Consider the following 21,665-nt stretch of genomic DNA (forward strand, 5'->3'; position numbering starts at 1 on the left):
CTTTTGTGGAAACCAAACATTTTGGGAAAATGCTACTTTTTTCAGGACAATGAATATAAAAAAGAACAGCATTTATTTGAAATAAAAAACTTTTGTTACATTCTAAAAGTTTTTTTTAATTGTCAATTCTGATCAATTTAATGCATCTACGCAGAATAAAAGTATTAAGCATCCTGAATGGATAAAATAAAAGCATCTTAAAAGGACGCTGATGGGCAGAATGAGAAACTGTAGCGCTGTCAAAGCTTACGCTGGATCGTGCACATCCTGTGGCTCTTTCTGTATTCAGGGTGGAGGCAGAAGAAGGCAAATAGCTGACCACATCCATCAATAGCTGACCCCTGACTTCCCTCAGCCAGCAAAGACAATGACGGGTTTCATCTCGCTTTTATTTACCATTCAAAGCTGTCTGTAACAAACAGAATGTATAATAAAGACCTGACTAAGCCCAGTGTTGGAAATGCTCTGTAGAAGGAAAATATCTGTATAGACTAAAGGGAAAAGACTGTTTCTCGTAAATGTGTAAACAAGTAGAAAATTAGCATAGAGCAAATGAAAATATAACACAGAAAAAAATTAGTATCCACATAATTCCACACCTGAACATCTAAAGCTCAAGCTAAACCCTTTTTGACTTGAAAGTATACCAAGAGCACAGCCCTGACATTTTAAAGTGTGAAAACAAATGTTTATGTTTAATAAGACATTGACAACAGCTTATATCCTCATATTGCAAGCTTCACTGTGCATAAAATGTGCAAATTGTAACATAATTAGACCTTAAACCAAATTGTATTCTATAAAATAGGATGAATTCAGGTTATTTAGGACACTTTTTACTATCCTCTCAATGGCAAAAAGTGTCACAATCGACCTGAATTTACCCTAAGTGTAGTACCTAACCTGATATGGGTCATTAAATGCAGGGAAGGCAATTTTCAGAGAGGCTAGCAATAGCGAGCTAGCTTTGAAAGCATAAGATCCCACCCTCCCTTCAGAGCGTCTCCAAAACAAGCATCACAAGAGACTGCGTTAAACAACCTCATATCTCAAAGCACATAACATTACAATAATAATGAGCATAAACAACTTAAAGAGCACTGACCTGTATCACCTGCAGATTCATTTCGCCATTGATAGTGTTGGCCATTGAAACGCATAAATCTGAGTCACGAACTGCTCCGAGTATAACGTCCCGGGTTTCTGTCTCTTACAAATTACAGTAGTTATGGCATGAACACAGCATAAACTTGTTGTTTTGGTTCAGGAGGAACTGTAAAAGGTGGCTGCTGTTTCAGTTGCGGTGCTCGGTGACTGACGTCTGTCTAACTCTGTATATCATGAAACGCGCTTATGACGTGTGACGTCTGCTCGAGCAGGTGCGCAGAGGTATGGAAAAACATATGTTGACAGGCAGGTAGGACATTCAGACCGAATGCAATGATTGGATGAACATTTTATGATCCTACGCCTTCTAGGCTACAGATTTTCAACCAGACAGCAACATGAAAACAAAATCACATACCGTGCCTTTAATGGCAATAGTCTGATTATAAAGCATTTTAATAATAATCTTGTTAAAAGTTTAAAAAATATATATATTATTATTATTTTAAATGAAAAGTAATAAGTTAACTAATGTAAAATGTGATTTTCACAGGTTCTTCTGGGTTTGTATTTGCAGTAGGCCTACCTGAAAAGTACCTGTTCGTTAAGTTTGTTTCTTAATTTGCTCTTTTATCTCTGCTCAGAGAACACGATTCAGGGCATGAAGAACAGGAGGTCATCGGATGAGTGTCTTGTTGTCTTTCTTCGAGTAGACCTTGGTCTTTTGCTTTAAAAACAAGACCATTCAAAATCTTTATTGCCTACTGAACTTACAATGATGCAAGAATGTTCAAAAGATTAAATAAGAAGGTAGCATTACTATAGCTAAGCATTATATAACTATTCATAACTGGGATTATTTAAATATTTCACTTAGATAGTTAAGTTATCTGTTAGGAATGTTCTGATAGTTCGTCGCCATTTCCCACGAAAGTTTACATTGCCTCCAGAGGGCGCGTGGGAGCTCAGAAACAGGCATCTCTATTCAAACTGCATGTATTGTGTTAAGTCTTTAACATGTGAACATTAAAACGTTAAAAAATAATGAATTAAAGATTGGCAACTGAATTAAAATTTGAATGGGCACAAAATATATATTTTAAATTAAATCTTTATTATGACCCATTAGAAACAACCGTGATTAGTCCATCCTGAAAGCGCGGAGGAAAGTAACATGTACCATGTGACAGCGCTTTCCCCTTAATCTTCTTCAATAGCGGTTTGGATAATAATTTACACCGTAATAAGAATGATACTGGAATCGAATGATAAATTAAATACGTTAAAATAAGATAATCATTGCAGGAAATATACTGGAAATAAAATATAAGCCTTGGCCAATCAGTGCGTTCGGTGGGCAGGGTTTTATGGGAAATGTAGTTTCCAAAATCAAACTATAAACACATTAATTCAACCCTTTACAAAAAAATACTGTATTATAATACTATTGTTATATTTAAAATATAATTTGTGCATGCGGTCTTGCATTGTCTGCCTGTTTACTATTTTTTAAATGTTTCTACTTTATTTCCCCACGCCACAAAGTCACATGACTGCCCCTTTGACAGGAAGAAAATGGCGATCTTCAGTGTATATGTTGTCAATAAGGCTGGTGGACTCATCTACCAATACGATAATTATGTACCTCGAACTGAAGTCGAAAAAACGTTCAGCTTTCCTCTTGATTTAGTTTTAAAGATTCATGATGAGAAGGTAGTTGTGTCATTCGGACAGCGGGACGGGATCAGAGGTGCGTGTTTATGTGTCTGCAAACCACCCGTATTAATACACATTTGTAGGTCAGGTAACCTTCTGTTCTTGTGAATTATATTAATTGTTTTCTTTTGTGCAGTCGGTCACGCGCTTCTTTCCATTAACGGAGTGGATGTGAATGGCAAGTACACGGCTGAAGGGAAGGAGATACAGGAATATCTGAAAGATCCTGCTAACTATCCGGTGTCCATCAAATTTGGCCGACAGAGACTCTCGTCCAATGAGAAACTCATGCTGGCCTCAATGTTTCACTCGTGAGTATATAGATGTTTCTTTCTATAGAAATAGAGTATATAGATATATATTTCCTTATATAGATATTTCACTACTTTATTGTAATGTTGTTTCAAACCTGAATGACTTACTTTCTTCATTGAAACACAAAAGTCATTCGCATAATATCAGAAATATTTATTATTTTTATCAATGTTGAAAAGAGTTGTGCTGCTTAATATTTTTGTGGAAACTCATACATTATTAATGATTTTAAAGTTCCACAGAACAGCATTTAGAAGTCCTTTGCAACATTGTGATTTTTTAAAAGAAACTTATTGACTTTAAATTTGTGAACAGTAGTGCGACATATAGATAAAACATAATCAGAAGCATAGCAACCATACATTTTTCATCAAAATGCTGTTATGTATTTTGAAACTGACTTGTTTTTATTAATGTGTCTTTTCCTGTCTTTTCTAAGGCTGTTTGCCATTGGATCACAGTTGTCGCCTGAAGTTGGCAGCTCTGGTATTGAAATGCTGGAGACGGATATGTTTAAACTGCACTGCTTTCAAACACTCACAGGTCTATTTTTCTCTCTTGTTGAAATGACAAAATGATATGAAAGGTGCTGTAAGCGATTTCTGAGAAACACTGTTGATATTTTAAATCAACCCAAACAAACACACCCCTCCCTTCATTGCTCCGCCCCCAAAATTCAAGAACACACAATGCAAGAGTGGGTGTCTCTTTATCATAGCTGAAGCAAAATAATGCTTCGTGAAAATGATGAACGAATGATAAGGACAAACAACTGAACATACAGCACACAAGGGTACAAGCTAGAGTTGGTTGTTAGTCGTCAGCAGCTCCAGACAAATAACCCTCAAAACTGTCCTGTTACTACAGCTAACATTACAACAACAGCATATCTTGTTTCTGTGTAACCATAAAACCAATGTTACTCACGTATGGAGAAGAAACAACACAACCTCAGTGTCCGTTTTCAGGCCTTCCCACTTCAGTCTCTCCAGCGCTGGAAAGTTTTTCTAATATTAACAAGCTCTTGTCTGATCATAACTCTTCTTTTTCCAGTGATATTCCTCTGACCTTTTCTCTTTTGTAATGTCTCTCAGCCATCTCTCTTATAACAGGCTTTCTTTAAATCTTCCCTCTCTCTCCTCCCCCATCATGAGTGGACACGCCCCCTACTGCTGATTAACTCACTCTCTCTCCTCCCCCATCATGAGTGGACACGCCCCCTGCTGCTGATTGGCTCACTCTCTCTCCTCCCCCATCATGAGTGGACACGCCCCCTACTGCTGATTAACTCTCTCTCCTCCCCCATCATGAGTGGACACGCCCCCTGCTGCTGATTGGCTCACTCTCTCTCCTCCCCCATCATGAGTGGACACGCCCCCTACTGCTGATTAACTCACTCTCTCTCCTCCCCCATCATGAGTGGACACGCCCCCTGCTGCTGATTGGCTCACTCTCTCTCCTCCCCATCATGAGTGGACACGCCCCCTACTGCTGATTGGCTCACTCTCTCTCCTCCCCATCATGAGTGGACACGCCCCCTACTGCTGATTGGCTCACTCTCTCTTCTCCCCCATCATGAGTGTACACGCCCCCTACTGCTGATTGGCTCACTCTATCTCCTCCCCATCATGAGTGGACACGCCCCCTACTGCTGATTGGTTCACTCTCTCCTCCCCCATCATGAGTGGACACGCCCCCTACTGCTGATTGGCTCACTCTCTCTCCTCCCCATCATGAGTGGACACGCCCCCTACTGCTGATTGGCTCACTCTCTCGTCCCCATCACGCCTGCTGATTGGCTGCAAGTGTGTTGTGCTACTCAGTCCAATCCACTTTAAACAGCGTTTCTCAGAAATCACTTCCTGCACCTTTAAGTCATAGAATGATGTGTTAATTTGGTGCCAAACAAAACCAGTGATACTGACAGAACTTTTTTGTTTGTATTTTTGCAGGTATAAAGTTCATTGTATTGGCAGACCCTCGGCAGTCTGGCATCGATGCCCTCCTAAGAAAGATTTATGAAATCTACTCAGACTTTGCGCTGAAGAATCCTTTCTACTCTTTAGAGATGCCTATCAGGTGTTTTTTTATTATTACAAACATTATAGATTTTATGAGCTTTGCATGCAGTTCAATTTGATGCAACAAGGTTGTGTATAACAAAAAAAAAATGCATGATTTCTTTCAGATGTGAGCTTTTTGACCAAAACCTAAAGATGGCTCTGGAAATAGCAGAGAAAGCTGGGACATTTGGACCCGGATCCTGAACTGGACTTGCATTGAGCGTGTTCATCCTCCTGACAGGATCTCCAGAAGTTCTGCAGTCAAACCTGTCCAGAGAAATGATTGGGTTGCTGGCATAAGGATTTCCATCCTTTCCAGGCTTTTTTCTCAAGCTTAAATGATTTAACTCAGTTTAAGACCACTGTAACCGGCTCTTTTATGCTCTTTTTTGAAATTAAGTCCCACATTTACAGTGAGAGATAACTTTTGTAAATAATGTACATGTTTACAGTTTAAGTTTGGAATGTGATCTTGCGCAGAACTTCTAAACAAGATGGAGGAGCTCAACATGCTCAATACTTTTCTTCGAAATATGTTTATTGGTGTCTATCCAAATGAAATTAAATTTACTTGTAATTTGCGTTCTGTCAACAGAATCTAAAAAAGTCTACTGTATCTTGGATCCTTTCAGTCCAAAAGTTTAAAAGAAGGTCAAACAATAATATCATGTATATGTAAAATTTTTATTTATATAAACTCATTTCATTGTGCTTTCATTGTGCATTAAACAAGTCACATGATATAACTTATGGTTAGGTCACGTATTTCATCATACACATTACATGATTTTGTAATACAACAGATACAGAGGTAGGACCAGTTAAAGGGATTATCCGTTCACCCAAAAATGAAAATTCTGTCAGTAATTACTCACCCTCATGTTGTTCCAACCGCGTAAGACCTTCGTTCATCTTCGGAACATAAATTAAGATATTTTTGATGAAATCTGAGAGCTGGATCACTCCTCCATAGGTTTCTATGTGACCGAAACTTGCTGGCCCAGAAAAGTTATTAAAGAGATCGTTAATATAGTCCAAGTGACTACAGTGGCTCAATCTTAAGTTTATAAAGCGACGAGAATACTTTTTGTGCGCAAAAACAAACAAAAATAACGACTTTATTCCACTATTCATTTCCTTCTCTCTGGGCCTCTAGTTGGTTCACGTGTTCAAAGCGTAGCGCGTCTGTGTTGCACGTCATCGCGTAGGCTCACTATTGGCCGACGCTGGTCATGTGTGTGATGCGTGATGACGTGTAACACACGCGCAGCGCAAAAACACTACGAGGCCCAGAGAGAAGGAAATGAATATTGGAATAAAGTCGTTATTTCTGTTTGTTTTTGCGCACAAAAAGTATTCTCGTCGCTTTATAAACTTAAGATTGAGCCACTGTAGTCACTTGGACTATATTAACGATCTCTTTAATAACTTTTCTGGGCCAGCAAGTTTCAATCACATAGAAACCTATGGAGGAGTGATCAGCTCTCAGATTGAATCAAAAATATCTTAAATTGTGTTCTGAAGATGAACGAAGGTCTTACGCGGTTGGAACAACATGAGGGTGAGTAATTACTTACAGAATTTTCATTTTTGGGTGGACTAACCCTTTAAAGCTCTGAAACGGATGAAAAGTACAAGAAATAAATGTTATTCTAACTGATTTAATGGCAGTCATTTAAAACCAAAGCTTAAACATGCCTTATTAAACAATTCATTATTGAGTTCTGGAATGCAAGTAAAATGAACAATGTAAAATACTGTTATCCGTTTTTAAAATGAACAGAATAAATAACAATGTGCTTCTGAAAGTGACACAACATGGTATCCTATTTTGTACATTGGTAAAAATATAATGTGAATAGATATCCACATTGAATTCATCCATTTTTCATAAACACAAAAGTTAAATCCTAGACATTTTCAGCAATTTTGCATTGTGTCCTTTATACCGTATCTTAAAAACAAGCGAAAAGACATTTAAATACTCTAATGTTTAGTCATCCTTCTTGGGTATGCTTCCCATCTTTGTGCGTATATTTCGGAGCAGGAAGTATCCAACTGTGGTGACGGCACAGGCTACTTCTGCTACCCAGAATGCTGTGTTCCAGCCATAGTGTTTAGCAATGGTGCCAAAAGGCAACCCTGACAGGAAACCGCCAACTGTGGGCAAAACAAACACAAAAGCACATTAGTATTCTTTGAAATAGGCAACTGGCTATGTAAATGTAACCACTTCTGGAACGCTAATTTGGGTTGGGAATCGGATAATTTCGATTCATCTTATCGATTCCTTTAACATGACTTTTAACCATTCAAGCGCAAGAAGACCCGCGCACTGTTTTCTGTGCTGCACACATTCAAAGCGTGCTCACAGAAAGCCGCCTCTTATACTGACTCTTCCGGGGTTTTTTGCACTTGAACGGACAAATACACACAAAGTCAAGTCAAAATATCCTCATAAACACAGCGTCTTAAGTCTACGTAAACAACTGGGGGAAAAAACGCATGTGTAACAGTATATTGGATTCGTGCAGCTCTTAAAGTGACAGCAGCCTAAAATTGTGCGATTGCTGATTTGTTTATTTGTTTACTTGTCTTTAATAATGCTTGACATTTATATTTGTTAGGCGAGTTGTTTTTGCTATGGTAATTTTAAACCATAGGCAAAAGTTCCTTAAGCCTGGCTCACACTACAGGAGTTTTAAAATCCTAACCGATTTTGAAATCTGGTTGCAACACACACTTAAGGAGAATCTTTGCAGATTTTCTTCCCTCAAATCTTAAACATGCTCACACTACAAGATTTGAAAATCACGTGATCTCACGCAGCAGATCTGAAGCGGAAAAGCGGAAACACAATATCTGTCCTTCATACAGTGCCGTCGCCAGACTTCAGTCGTATATGAAATGCATGGGAGGGCACAATTATTAGCCTACAGTACATATATTTATAATAATCGTATACTCTATTCGCGCAGCACGTAATCATCACGTTAAACATAACCAACAACAGCAATATGACCAGGTAGCATATAGCCTACACCACATTACATAGAAGCAATGTTATGAATATCCATAAAACACTTGACTATACAACATATTAGATTTAACACCAAGCATCTCTCAAACATTGCATTTTAAAGCAGTCAACATGGGATTGCCATGAGACACACACATACACACGCACAGAGACTTTGAACCTACCGGTACTTTGAGGTAGAGCTTAGATCGGGCCCAAAAAATCAAGCCCGACCCTACCCGAGCCCGTGCACGTTTGAATTGTTTCGTTTAAAGACATTTCAAGCTTTCTTTAGATGTATTTCTCATATCTGTGAGGCACACTGAGTTTCGGTTAATTTATGATGAGATGCGCTCCAGTTCACGTGCAATGCAAGTGACCGCGCCAGCGCATTTGCTTCTTATTTATTAAATCCAGGCAATTGGTTGATTTAAAAAATTATATAAATTAAGAAACAATTTATACAAAACGAAATTCACTTTAAAGAAAAGCTTTCTACAAAACAAAACTTAATGAAGTGGTCAAAATCATGTCTGACCCACTCTATGTCTCCCGATACATTGCGCATCCTATCTTCCTCGTGCTGTTCACTTTTCATAATCAACATAGATGACAAAAAAAACATTATAATATTTCAACAAATATGAAACTAAATACGCTTATTTAATGGCTACAACACGTATAGTAGGTCTACAGACTCTCTATTTGTACAAATTGCTGCACATTAATTTAATTCTGAATTTTGCACACATAAGTTGAAATGCATTTGTTTGTTCATAGTAAAACATTTATCAACATTTATCAAGTTCACGGATAATTGTGCGTGCATTTATTAATTATTATCTTAATGAATAATGCAACAACGACGAAGCATGTAAACTGCGTTGTTTGTTTCTTCAGAATGGAATGGATCGCAAATGGATCCTTTATATTTTTAATGTTTTAATGATAAAGAATGCAACATTAATGCAACACAAAATTAGCAACTATGATGATAATATAAAATTAATAAAAGTCACTCAAAATTACCTCAAGGGAAATTCCTTCACCACAAAAGCCCTACTTGTTTCTTGGCTATTTTGACAGCACTGACGTAATCACAGTCTTGCTCATCCCGATTTAAAATATCAAACATGTTTAATATGATCGGGGCGAGCCCGATTTGTGTGAGAGCAGATCGGGAGGTGCAAGATTCGATCTGTGAACGCCTCACATTACCAGATAATCTGCGCCGAACATCGGAACCGATCAAGGTCCTCGACAAGATTTTTTCTCAGATTCTCGGGAGGGGTAAATCGGGCATAAATCGGCCTAAAACTCCTGTAGTGTGAGCCAGGCATTATACAGCAGCTACACTGAAATGTTGTTTTTTTGTTGTTGTTGTTGTTGTTGTTGTTGTTGTTGTTTGGAATCGAAATTAGGAATCGTAATCATTAAGCAGAATCGGAATTGTTAGAATTCAAACGATACCCAATCCTAATGCTAATAGAATACATACTCTAGAAAACACAGAATAAAAGTCCTAACACTGATGTTATTACTGGTTATTGTATTCTACAAGTAGCTGACAGATAAAGACATACTTGTAGAATACATTTAGCAGCAAAAGCATCAGTGAGGACAGAGGACTATGAAATAAAATGGAGAAAATGGTCACCGTTTGCCATCAGGGCAACAATGGCATGAGAGGTTCCACAGTAGTTCGATGGAGCGCTTTCATTCGCAAGAACTCCAAACAAGGCAATCGGTCCATAGGAGGAAAAGCCAAAAGCAGCACCCAACAAAAGGATCCAGACCTGTGTGTAAAATTATAATGAAACCAGTACCAGTTTGTTGTCACAACATAATTTGCTAATTGCTAGTCATTGGAAGGTGGTACTAGGGGGAGGGACATTCTCTACTAGAGGCATTTGATTGGACAAAAATATGTGTAGTACAGGATGAGTCATCAATATTATCTGTCAGATTTGTGTAAAGATACTGAACTTACGTTTGAGCTGTGTGCTGTGACAGTAGTGCGGAAGAGGTACATGGAGACACACATCCCAGCCATCATGGAGAGCAAGAGCCCATGGCGAGGGTTTCCATACAGACGCAATCCATGCTGCAAATACAAGAGAGAGAAAAATCTCCACTCTCCACTTTACATACACTACTGTTCAAAAGTTTGAGGTCAGTAAGAAATTAGGACTTTTATTCAGCAAGGACACATTAAATTGATCAATAGTGACAGTAAATACAATGTTACAAAAGATTTATTTTCAAATAAATGCTGTTCTTTTGAACTCTCTATTCATAAAACAATCATGGGAAAAAATATATATATTGTGGTCGTACTTTATGGCTCATTGTTTGTCATGCATGGTATTTGGATTTCATTTAAATAGATATTGGTAGTATAAATTCACCTTTGAAACGGCCCTGTCTGACAGGAATCCTGCGGCTAAGCTACCCAGCAGTCCTCCCATCTCCAGGGCACTCATAAAGGAACTGCCTGTGAAAATCAGCAGCAGTACACATTTTTGTCCATAACCCAAAAGTCTCATCACACAATTAGCAGGCTATTTCTTAAAGTAAAAAATAAAATTGTATTATGAAAGTATCTATCAAAACATACTTTAACTTTTAGAACTGAAAATGTCTTCAAGCTGCACCTATCTATGGAAGCTTGTTTCTGCAACAGAATAAAAAAATGTAAAAGGTCATTGTGACTTTTTAATCTCACGATTCAGACTTTTTTTTCACAATTGTGAGTTTATATCTTGCTATTTTTATTTTTTTCCCTTATAAATCTGTTTACATCTCGCAATTCTGACTTCTTTCCTCAAAAATATGTTTATACCTCGCAATTCTGATTTTTTTTCCCTCATAAATCTGTTTACATCTCGCAATTCAAACGTTTTTCCTCTTATTTCTGAGTTTATATCTCGCAATTCTGACTTTTTTTCCCTCATAAATCTGATTAAATCTCACAATTCAAATGTTTTTCCTCATAATTCTGAGTTTACATCTCGTAATTCTAACTTTTTCCTCATAATTCTGACTTTACATCTCGCAATTCTGACTTTTTTCCTCAAAAATCTGTTTATATCTCACAATTCAAATTTTTTTCCCTCATAATTCTGAGTTTACATCTCGTAATTCTGACTTTTTCCTCATAATTCTGAGTTTATATCTCACAATTCTGACTTTTTTTCCCTCATAAATCTGTTTACATCTCGCAATTCTGACTTTCTCGGAATTCAAAGTGTACTTCTTGCAAATCTGTTTTTTTGTTTTGTTTTTTTACCACAAAATAAAAAATTTAAAAAAAGGTAATTGCGACTTTTTCATCTCACAATTATGTTCATTCTTTTCTTGCAGTTGCGATGCAGACTTTTTTTCTTAGAATTGCGAGTTTACATCTTGCAATTGTGCGATATAAACTCAGAATTGCATGATAAAAAGTCGCAATTACCTTTATTAGTTTTTTATTCCATTGAGGAAACAAGCTTCCACACCTTTAAGACCCTCATCAGGTCACATTTGAAGCCTACACTGAAGCCTAAAAACCAAATACTTTGGACCACACACAGTACCCATTAGTGCTGACTGGCCCATGTCCTGGATGAGGAAAAGTTGTCCCCAGTCAGTGTAAGCAGTCTTCACCCCAAACACCACCAGATAGCCCAACGATAAAACCCACAGATACGGAGAAAAGATGAACTCTTTGAAGGTGCTTTCATTTTTGCTGGAACCTGAAATCAAAGGTAGAGACCAGATGGATCAAATCTACAACTGTTATTGGAGGAGAGACAGAAAAGTCCATTGGTTCAACGCAAGTGACCTTCGACAGAAAAAAACATGAATTAACACATTAAAACACCCCTTTGTACTCTGTTTTGGTCCAATAGTTCATTCTTCAAAGAACTAGTGAGTGAAACCTTTGATCTAATGCAGACTTCCACAACGTAATAGAAAAGCAATGACCTATATAAGCAAAACCAGTCATAGCAAAGACAACGGAGTATGGGGAATTAATACAACATGAAGCAGCATTCTCATCTCGTTTTAATTCCTTAATGTAATCTATTTCCTACTGATATAAAATGCACATGCATGAGGATTGTGAAGTCTTCATACCTCCTTTGCCTTTCTTTGCACCAGCTTCAATATTAGGCAGGCCGACTTCACTGGGCTCATTTCGGATAATGAGCAGACAGAAGAAGGACATGACCACACAGGTCAGGCCGGAGATGGACAGCGTGGACCTCCAGCTGTAGCTTTGGGCCATCAGTGTGGCAATTATGGGCCCCAGACCCCCAGCCAAATTCATACTACAGGACAGCACTGCCCACCAGGTCCCAAACTGAGATGGCTCAAACCACTATTGAAACAAATCAATTCAATTTTACAGTATATGTAGTACTGAATCGGAAATATATAGGTATTATATAAACTACACTGCAGTTTAAAATACTTCTTGCAAGATTGATCAAAAGTGACAATAAGTTACAAAAATTTCTGTTTTGGTAATACTTTACTAGGGCTGAACGATTAATTGCATTTGCGATAATATCGCGATATGATGAAATGCGATTTTTTTAACCGCAAAGCTGCGATTATAGTCTGGTCACGTGACACGCGAGAGTAAACCAGTCTGTATTGCAGATGAAGCATCAACTTGGCACGCGAGACATATAGACCACCTGGCTACAGGAAATAACAGTTTATGTTTAATTTATGTGATATTGTGTTATAGATTATCTCCAACGATTCTGTATTGATTAAGATAATTTCAGATTTATGTCTAAGCTTAGTTTTAAACACAGACGTGACGACGCGCGTGCTTTATAAACAACCGTATCTGCTTGCTTCTGTCTCACACACACACACACACACGACACCACTTGAACCTTACGAGAAATAATCTTTAATAAAGTTCGGAAAAGTTGAAGCGAATTACAAGGACATTCGCGGGCTTCATCGCACAAGATATGAGAGACGCGCGCGGTCTGCGTGATGTTTTTGTAGTGCGCGGTCTCGCCCGCCGGTATTTTACTTACAAATGTTCTACGAAGGCATCATATGTCTTGGAATGCAGTTGGCTTATATATTAAAAATATGAAAATCACTGACAGAAGCTGCTTTAAAAATTTCAAATACTCACGTGCGTTTTGCGCAGAGCGTTTGAGCATGCGGCTGTGAGCGACTCTGTCTACGTGGTTAAATGTACTTGCATCTCAAAATGCTTTTATGACGCGAAATGAATGTGACACGTACAGTCAGTTATTAAACAGACAGGACAAACCACATCTTATAATTTCAAAAGAGATGAAAACGTTCAGACAGCCTACAAATAGGCTACTGAAAGCACTGAAGAAAAAGTTTTGAAGCTATATTTGTTAAAATTATTAACATGTAATTGTATTAATTTAGTTTTTTAATGTGTAATTATTATAAGTAGGCCTACTTATAATTATGTAATTAAATATTTAAAGTTTTATTAATCAGATCAATTAAAGAAAAAAAATGTATCGGCTCATGAGGTGCCTAAAGATTCCCTTCCCTATTTTACAATGATTTATTGCTTGTTTTTGTTGAATAATAGAAAAGATAAAGAGCTTAAAAAATAATCGCATATTAAATCGCAATCGCAATATTGGTAAAAAAAAATCGCAATTAGATTATTTTCCAAAATCGTCCAGCCCTATACTTTACAATAAGTTTCCATTTGTTAAAGGGATAGTTAAGTTTTTTTTATTTGCTGTTAATTTACTTTAGGCCATCCATGATGTAGGTGTCATTATGCGACTGCCATGAACACGCTCAGGACTGTTTGCCGAGGCTGTGGATTATAGCCAGGTAACAACATTATAAATGTCTCTGGTCCTACTCGACCCGCTCAGAGCGGGATCAGAACCAGGGGCTCCGGAGTGGGAGGCAGCGTGCTAACAAGGACGCAGAAGTCCGCAGCCTCTAGTACCAGTCACTAGTGCACCTCTTGAGACCAGGGGAGTGAGGTTTACACACACAGCTCTTACACAGCCCCCCAAACCTCACTCCCATCCGGGTCATGGAACCAAATATAACCGACCCTACCCAACCCGAGCGGGATTCGAACCAGGGTCTCCAGCGTGAGAGGTGGGCGCGCTAACAAGGACGTTAAAGACCGCAGCTGCTAGCATCACTCGCTAGTGCGCCTCTTAAGGCCATGGGATTGAGGCTTACATGCACAGCTTACTGGCCTATGTCCGTTATATAAATAATGTTCAGTTTCTTGCACAAACTGATCGTTTCGCTCTATGAGACCTCAATGTATCACCAGGAGCCACGGGTATTCATTTTGTTTTGACTGTAAGTGTTTTTTTTTTTACTCAAAGTGACGGTAGCCATTGCATTATATGAATCACCAAGGACCACGGTTTCAGCTGAAAATCTTCTTTACTGTTTTACTGAAGAAAAAAAGACAGGTGTTTGGGTGAACTAGCCTATCCACATTAACATTAGTTAACATGAACTAACAATAATAAATACTTCTAAAGCATAAATCAATCTTAAATGTTAATTTCAACATTTACTAATACATTAAAATCAAAAGTTAGCTGTTAATATTATTTAATGGACCTGAGCTAACAGTGAACAGTTGTTGCAATTGTTTTGTGAATTAACCTCATTGTAATGAGTTACCTCTATTTCAAATAAATCCTGCTCTTTTGAACATTCATCAAAGAAGTCTAAAAACAAATTATCACTCTTTCAAAAAATATGAAGCAGTACAACATGTTTTCAGCATTGATGATAATAATAAGAAATGTTTCTTGAGCAGCAAATCAGCATATTAGAATGATTTTTGAATGATCATGTGACACTGAATGATGTTGAAAATTCAGCTTTGCCATCACAGAAATAAAGCATATTATAATATATGAGAAAAAGAGACTTCTTTCAAAAGCATTAAGCCCCAAACTTTTTTGTTCTCCAAAGAACCTTTCATCTAACAGTTAAAAGAACCATTTTTTTTCTTAGTGTGAAGAACATTTTAATAATCTGAAGAACATTTTTCCTCTATAAAGAACTTTTTATGCAAAGGAAAGGTTCCATGGATGTTAAAGGATCTGCATTGAACCATCGATGCCAATAAAGAACCTGTGAATGTGTATTTCTATGTGCAATGCACGTCCATAGACTACAGGAACGGACCCATACCTTGCGTAGTACTTTTGCACATGGTGGCCATCCCAGACCTTGACCTAGTCCATTCAGAAACCACAGGCCTGAGAACACCACCACCGAGGAGGACTGAGCGAAAACCACGTTGATGCCGCCAACCATAAACAGCCCAACAGAGAAAAGCCATCGTGCGCTCATCTGATCGGACAGCACACCGCTAATGAACTTGCTAATGGCGTAGGCCAGCGACTGACTGCTAGTGATAAGACCTGCAGTGCACAAAGAAACATTGATTAGACTTCAGAAGAAAGTGATTACAGTTCAGAATCACTCAAAAACATATGGGTTTGCAAAGATTGGACAAAAGAGAAATTCTTTATGCGTTATCACTCTTCATTGGCTTATGATAAGAGCAATCCAATCACTGTGCTGATAAAGTAGATCCGGGGCAACACACCAAATGCGGACTCACTCATTTTAATATTGTTGTATGTGGTCGATCTCATGACATGTTAAACATTTTGTCAGCAAAAGGATTTATTTGCTGTTCAGAAAATAACACTGTGGTTCAGCTCAATCAGCCCATATGTATGAAATGAATGATAATGGAATATGGCATAACAGGCCAAATTTGAGTGTAAATGTTGCTACTTTTATTATATTCTGTTTATATAATCATGACTGACATTTAAAGAAAGAAAAAATTTAACTAAACATGTATTTCAGTTGCATATTCTAGACTGTTAGACATAAAACAGCTTTTTTTTAACAGGGTGCCACGTAGATATGTGAATCTGTAATATATTATCTGATACTTTCTGATATTTAATTGATTTCTTTGATGCAATTTGCATGTGTATGAGTGGGAATAAACAGGATATGTTGATAAAACACCAAAAAAGATCACAACTAAAAAGCAGCATTGACATATGAGATGTTGAATTTCTCAAAATAAGATGTCACATCAGGGGAAGCAATGTCACAGTGTGTTGGTTTAATCTTTCACACCTGCATTTCATACACATTAACGGTGGAAATTAATATTTGAGATATGTAGAAAACATACTGAACACTAGCACAACATTTTTGGGGTTTGGTAAGATTTTTACATGTTTTTGAAAGAAGTCTCTTCTGCTCACCAAGGCTGCATTTATACAGTAAAAACAGTAATATTGTGAAGTATTATTACAATTTAAAATAATTGTTTTCTATTGTAATATATTTTAAAATGTAATTTATTCCTATGATGCAAAGCTGAATTTTCAGGATCATTACTCCAGTCTTCGGTGTCAGATTCAGAATTTGCTGCTCAAGAAATATTTATTATTATTATTATCAATGTTGTTTTATTATTATCAACAGTTTTTTTTTTTTTTTTGGGGGGGGGGGGGATTCTTTAATGAATAGAAATTTCATAAGAACAGAATTTATTTCAAATACTTACTGTCACTTTTGATCAATTTAATGCATCCTTGCTGAATAAAAGTATAAAACAAGCAAAAAACAAACAAAAACGTTTGAAAGGTAAGGTACTGTTGAGGAAAATTAAAGGGATAGTTTACTTTGAAATTAAATTTTGGTATGTTTTAGCTTACCTCAAGGGCATCCAAGATGTAGGTGTCTTTTTTTCCGCAGTAGTTTCAATTTTGATATTTTTAGGTCAAACCGTTCTTGTCTGTCAGTTATTTAATGCAGGTCTATGGTCACTGTCTCAAAGAGCATGCACAGAGAAGTTCAAATTAAAACAATTCCCTATCGTCCAAATTAAACAATTCCCCATCGTAAGTACACATTGATGGCCTAAGACACGAAACGATGTCTACGGCATTCGTTCCAATGAACTGCCATAGCCAAGGTGACATCTAGTGTATATATATCTATGCACCAGTCTGCGTACACGTCACACAGCAGGAAGCGCTCGCGCCCTCAGATCACTTGGACGTCGCTGTGTACAAATGGTAAAAACTATATAAATACTGTTCGTTTTCTCACACAAACCGCTCGTTTCGTGTCTTAGGCCATCAGTGTGTACTTACGATGGGGAATTATTTAATTTGGACGATGGGGAATTGTTTTCATTTGGACTCTGTGCATGCTCTTTGAGACAGTGACCATAGACCTGCATGAAATGACTGACAGACAAGAACGGTTTGACCTAAAAATATCAAAATTGAAACTACTGCGGAAAAAAAGACACCTACATCTTGGATGCCCTTCAGGTAAGCTAAAACATACCAAAATTTAATTTCAAAGTGAACTATCCCTTTAAAAATTGAAAAAAAAAAATTAACTTATCTAACATATCAATCAAGAGATTTTTTTATGCAATCTATAACATCTGCTTAATAATGTCATTTTATAGTATTTGTCTGTTCATGACATGAGTTCTAATTAGAACAAAAAAAGATGACAGTCTCAAACATGTTTACTCTATTAGGAAATACATTATCACTGACTGGTAGTGTACTGTTTATTCAAATATGTGTATTATGTTCTGTTGATATTCCACTAAATCTGAATAATAATTTTTTTTTTCAAGATGATTTGGGCACTGAATATCACTGCCTTAGTGCCTTCCTGCCATTGTTTATCATACTCGTTTACTGCAATTCCATTTAATGCATGTGTAATATGTTATAAACATGAGTGGGCACATGACAGAGAGTACAAGTACAAGCTACTAGTTGCACATGCTCACCCAGATCATCCTTATCCAGCGGGATCTCCTGCATTACAGAGGGCATCACGAAGGAAAATGTCTTCCGGTTAAAGTAATACAGCGTGTAGCCCACAAACATAGCCAGGAATATAGTAGCTCGGTAGTAGCCATATCCACTCTTCGCCATGGTTGGCACAACTTTAAAAACGATAAGGAAGGAAACGTAAGGGTCTTCTTCAGCTCGACACAGTTACCAGGAGCATCTGAGGGCTATGAACTCACGAGTGTGGATCTGTGGAACATGAAGAGCTGGTGAGGTCCGGGGAAAGAGCTGTAATCAATGGCAGGGTTAATGGTCAACCTGGCAGAGATCTTTGGAGCGTTCTCCGGCAAACAACTGTGTCAAGGGATGAACTGTTATGAACTCTACTGAACTAAAACGTTTCCTTTGCAGCAGGTCTACTATAGCCAATATTTATTCTATTATTTCTGCTTTGTTGTTGTCTTAAACATGTTGTGAAGAGGGTGTTTTTGAAGATCCCCTAATCTGAGGAGTTTAATGATTGACGCGGGGGTCTGTATGTGACAGTTTATAGGTTTGACTATCGGCGGCGTGTGTTGTGTAAGATTGCACTATGGTTGTGAATGCTCTTTAGGGGTCAAGCACCAAATGTGCACCACCAACAGCACAAAGTTGTCTAATTATAACTGTGTAGTCAAGAAATATGTTTTTCTCACTGAATTAAATTTATTCCTTTGAATCGGAGTAGATTTTACAGCCTTTTAAACACTTCCCTGCTGAGAAAAACCAACCAAACCCAGACAGCAACATAGTGTCGGCCCAGATCCGGCCCACGTCTGGTACATGTGTGTGTACCAGATGTGGGCCGGATCTGGGCCGAACTATGTTGCAGTCTGAGAAGTTGCCTGGTCAAAGCTGGTTTAGCAGACTGGTTTTAGCCTCTTCTTTAGATGATCAGGAAGGTTTTAGCTTGTCAGGCTAATCTAGCTAAAACCTGGTCAAACCACTATAATAGGAGTGGTCACATTAGCAACATTTCGGTTAAATTTCGCAGTATATGTACAGCGATGCACAGGTCACACAGAAGTCGCTTTCAAACGAAGTAGCTTTCTATTGGTCAATGTAGCGAATTTGCATTATTGACTGCATTTTAAAAGCTTACGCCACACCATTCGCTTCATAGGCCTAGCGTTTGCATCACTCATTTTTGCATGTAACACGTTAAAGTCCCCATGAAATTAAAATTGAAGTTTTTTGGCTTTTAGTATGAATATGTTAGCCTTACTGTTACCTATAAGCTATTGAGCTGCAAAACAATGACAAAATTCACATTTAGAAGATATAAGCATTCAAAACTTACAGTCTTCTGCCAAGATGGAGCAATGATTTTGATGACATAACTCACTTCAGCCTCTCATTAGATTTTCTGTCCAATCAAATGCTCTCTAGAATCTAAAGTGTCCCGCCCCCTACATTATAAATAGATGCTGAAACTAAAATCAGTTCACACATTTAAAAAATTTCAACTTGGTGAATGGCACGTGCACTATATTGTGATATTTCAGCCGCATCCGAATTTGCATACTGTACAGTAGCAACTACATTTGGTTTGAAACTTGATTTGTGACTGTTGTCACTGTCATGTGACCTATATGGGATCAGTTGTGACACTTCACTGCCTTTCACAACTCCTCTCCCTGGGCTCACTAAGCACTATGTCACTATGCAGGGAATTCAGATGCAGGGAATGTGAATGCACCAAAACTGCCTGTCCGACATTTTGAATTTTGACATTCAGTGCTGTATTTTAACATATCAACACATAACCTAGCAACATGTGCTGAGGCCATCAAAAATATAACCAAATTGTACGTTTTGATTAGTTTTGCTTAACACTGTCTGTCCGCATTTATAATAATGTAAAATAGTATAGCCTACAAATTTTTCCTTGGTCACTCATATAGCCTGTCCACCAAATTTGAATTAACGAAACCCTAGTTTTTTTGTTGTTGTTGTGTTTTTGGAACTATAACACGATATCGTTTTTTTTTTTTTTTTTTTTTTTTGGCAACAGCGCCACGTATCGGCCAAACGTTATAAGCAATGTAAAATCATAGGGACTGTATGTTCAATCAAATGTAGCATATATCACATGTATGGCCACATTGCTGCTTGCAGAAATGCTTTGTGTTTAACATAATGCAGACCTGACTGTAATACAACATACGGGTATTTTTCGTCCTACTAATAGTTAAAAGTTGCGAAATGCTGCTGCTCAGTGCGCGTGAGCTGCTTTGAGACTGCAGCTCGCAAACGTGGCAACACACAGTACAACAATCATCCATTACCTAACCTGCAAGTTACAACAATGTCGTTTCTGTGTGTTAGGTTAGTACAAGAAGGGTAATGTGGAAAAAAATCTGATAACTGATAATCATGAAAATAATAACATGCCTACTTCCGTGAACAAGAGGTTGCCTTTCGGATGTCTGTTCCAGCAAGCAAACACTTTTCATTAACCCTTTATCCACGACCAAACCATGTCGATCCGACACACGATCCTTAAATGTTCATGTTTTTTCTTATAGTCAGACATTAGTGGATCTCGTCTAAATGCTGTAAATGTAAATTCCTGAAATACTGGTGAAACTAGTAGCCTAATTCAGTCCATTGCTTCCACCTATCGGACGAGTTAGAGTAACAACTCAAATTAAGGCTAATAAAATCATATTGTTCAAATGTTCTGCAGTGATTTTATTACATGAATTGTGGATTTACACAAACTGTATACTGCTGGGCAAGGAGGGATAAATGCAAATATTGAAATTACAATTGCAGAATTATGCAATTGTTTTTACAAGCTAGCCTACATAGTGTCATTTAAAATGATACATTAAATAATCAGTGATAATGCGAAATTATAAACAAAATATGTACACTACGAATGGAGTACAGCAGGAATGCATTCAATTAATCAAAAGTGACAGTAAAGGCATTTATAATGTTACAAAAGATTTTGGTAACACTTAAAGGTCCCGTTCTTCGTGATCCCATGTTTCAAACTTTAGTTAGTGTGTAATGTTGTTGTTAGAGTATAAATAATATCTGTAAAATTATAAAGCTCAAAGTTCAATGCCAAGCGAGATATTTTATTTAAAGGGGGGGTGAAATGCTCATTTTCACTCAATCTCCTGTTAATCTTGAGTACCTATAGAGTAGTATAGCATCCTTCATATCTCCAAAAAGTCTTTAGTTTTATTATATTTATAAAAGAAAGATAGGCTGTACCGAGTCTTTCCGGAAAAACCCGAGCGTCTGGAGGCGGGCCGTGTGGGCGAAGCCAGAGCCATAGAGAGAATCCGTCGATCTGGGCTTTGTTTATAAAACATTCATCGTCGAAATGCAGGGAACAAACAGTCTACACAACAATCTGCATCCACTGTTCCTAACGCTGGGTTCTTTGGTAAGCTTTCCCTCACATCCAAAAACACACTTTGGAGACACTATGCAGTGCTGCCGATGATTTCCTGTTGAAGCGCGTTGATGTGCGCGGTCTCGCTCTCCTCTGGTCGACGTGTGCGCGGGCGAGCTTTTCCGGGAGAAATGCTCATA

General features: G+C 37.7%; 2 protein-coding genes across 9 annotated transcripts; one reads left to right on the forward strand and one right to left on the reverse strand.

Annotated features, from left to right (window-relative positions):
- The first annotated feature begins 2,662 nt into the window (after positions 1-2,662).
- trappc4 (trafficking protein particle complex subunit 4) lies at positions 2,663-7,018 on the forward strand. 2 transcript variants are annotated; one of them, XM_079885437.1, is made up of 6 exons: positions 2,663-2,857; positions 2,960-3,134; positions 3,578-3,681; positions 5,091-5,217; positions 5,327-6,154; positions 6,677-7,018. In XM_079885437.1, exons 1-5 carry the CDS (start codon positions 2,683-2,685, stop codon positions 5,403-5,405), a joined length of 660 nt encoding a protein of 219 aa, XP_079741563.1. In that variant the 5' UTR covers positions 2,663-2,682; the 3' UTR covers positions 5,406-6,154; positions 6,677-7,018. The 2 variants fall into 2 exon arrangements, with proteins under 2 accessions (XP_079741563.1, XP_079741564.1); XM_079885438.1 differs by having other exon boundaries at positions 5,327-5,963; positions 6,644-7,018.
- Positions 7,019-7,086: 68 nt separating this feature from the next.
- Positions 7,087-20,717, reverse strand: slc37a4a (solute carrier family 37 member 4a). Of its 7 annotated transcripts, XM_079885435.1 has the most exons (10): positions 20,508-20,702; positions 18,314-18,362; positions 18,071-18,229; positions 15,409-15,641; positions 12,343-12,586; positions 11,799-11,957; positions 10,629-10,714; positions 10,211-10,324; positions 9,878-10,016; positions 7,087-7,361 (listed from the first exon to the last, which is right to left on the reverse strand). In XM_079885435.1, exons 3-10 carry the CDS (start codon positions 18,216-18,218, stop codon positions 7,195-7,197), a joined length of 1,290 nt encoding a protein of 429 aa, XP_079741561.1. In that variant the 5' UTR covers positions 18,219-18,229; positions 18,314-18,362; positions 20,508-20,702; the 3' UTR covers positions 7,087-7,194. The 7 variants fall into 7 exon arrangements, with proteins under 7 accessions (XP_079741561.1, XP_079741560.1, XP_079741559.1 ...); XM_079885434.1 differs by having other exon boundaries at positions 18,071-18,323; positions 20,508-20,717; XM_079885433.1 differs by having other exon boundaries at positions 18,071-18,323; positions 20,512-20,702.
- Positions 20,718-21,665: the final 948 nt, after the last annotated feature.

This window comes from Squalius cephalus, assembly GCF_949319135.1.
Source record: "Squalius cephalus genome assembly, chromosome: 11".
NCBI classification, from domain to species: domain Eukaryota; kingdom Metazoa; phylum Chordata; class Actinopteri; order Cypriniformes; family Leuciscidae; genus Squalius; species Squalius cephalus.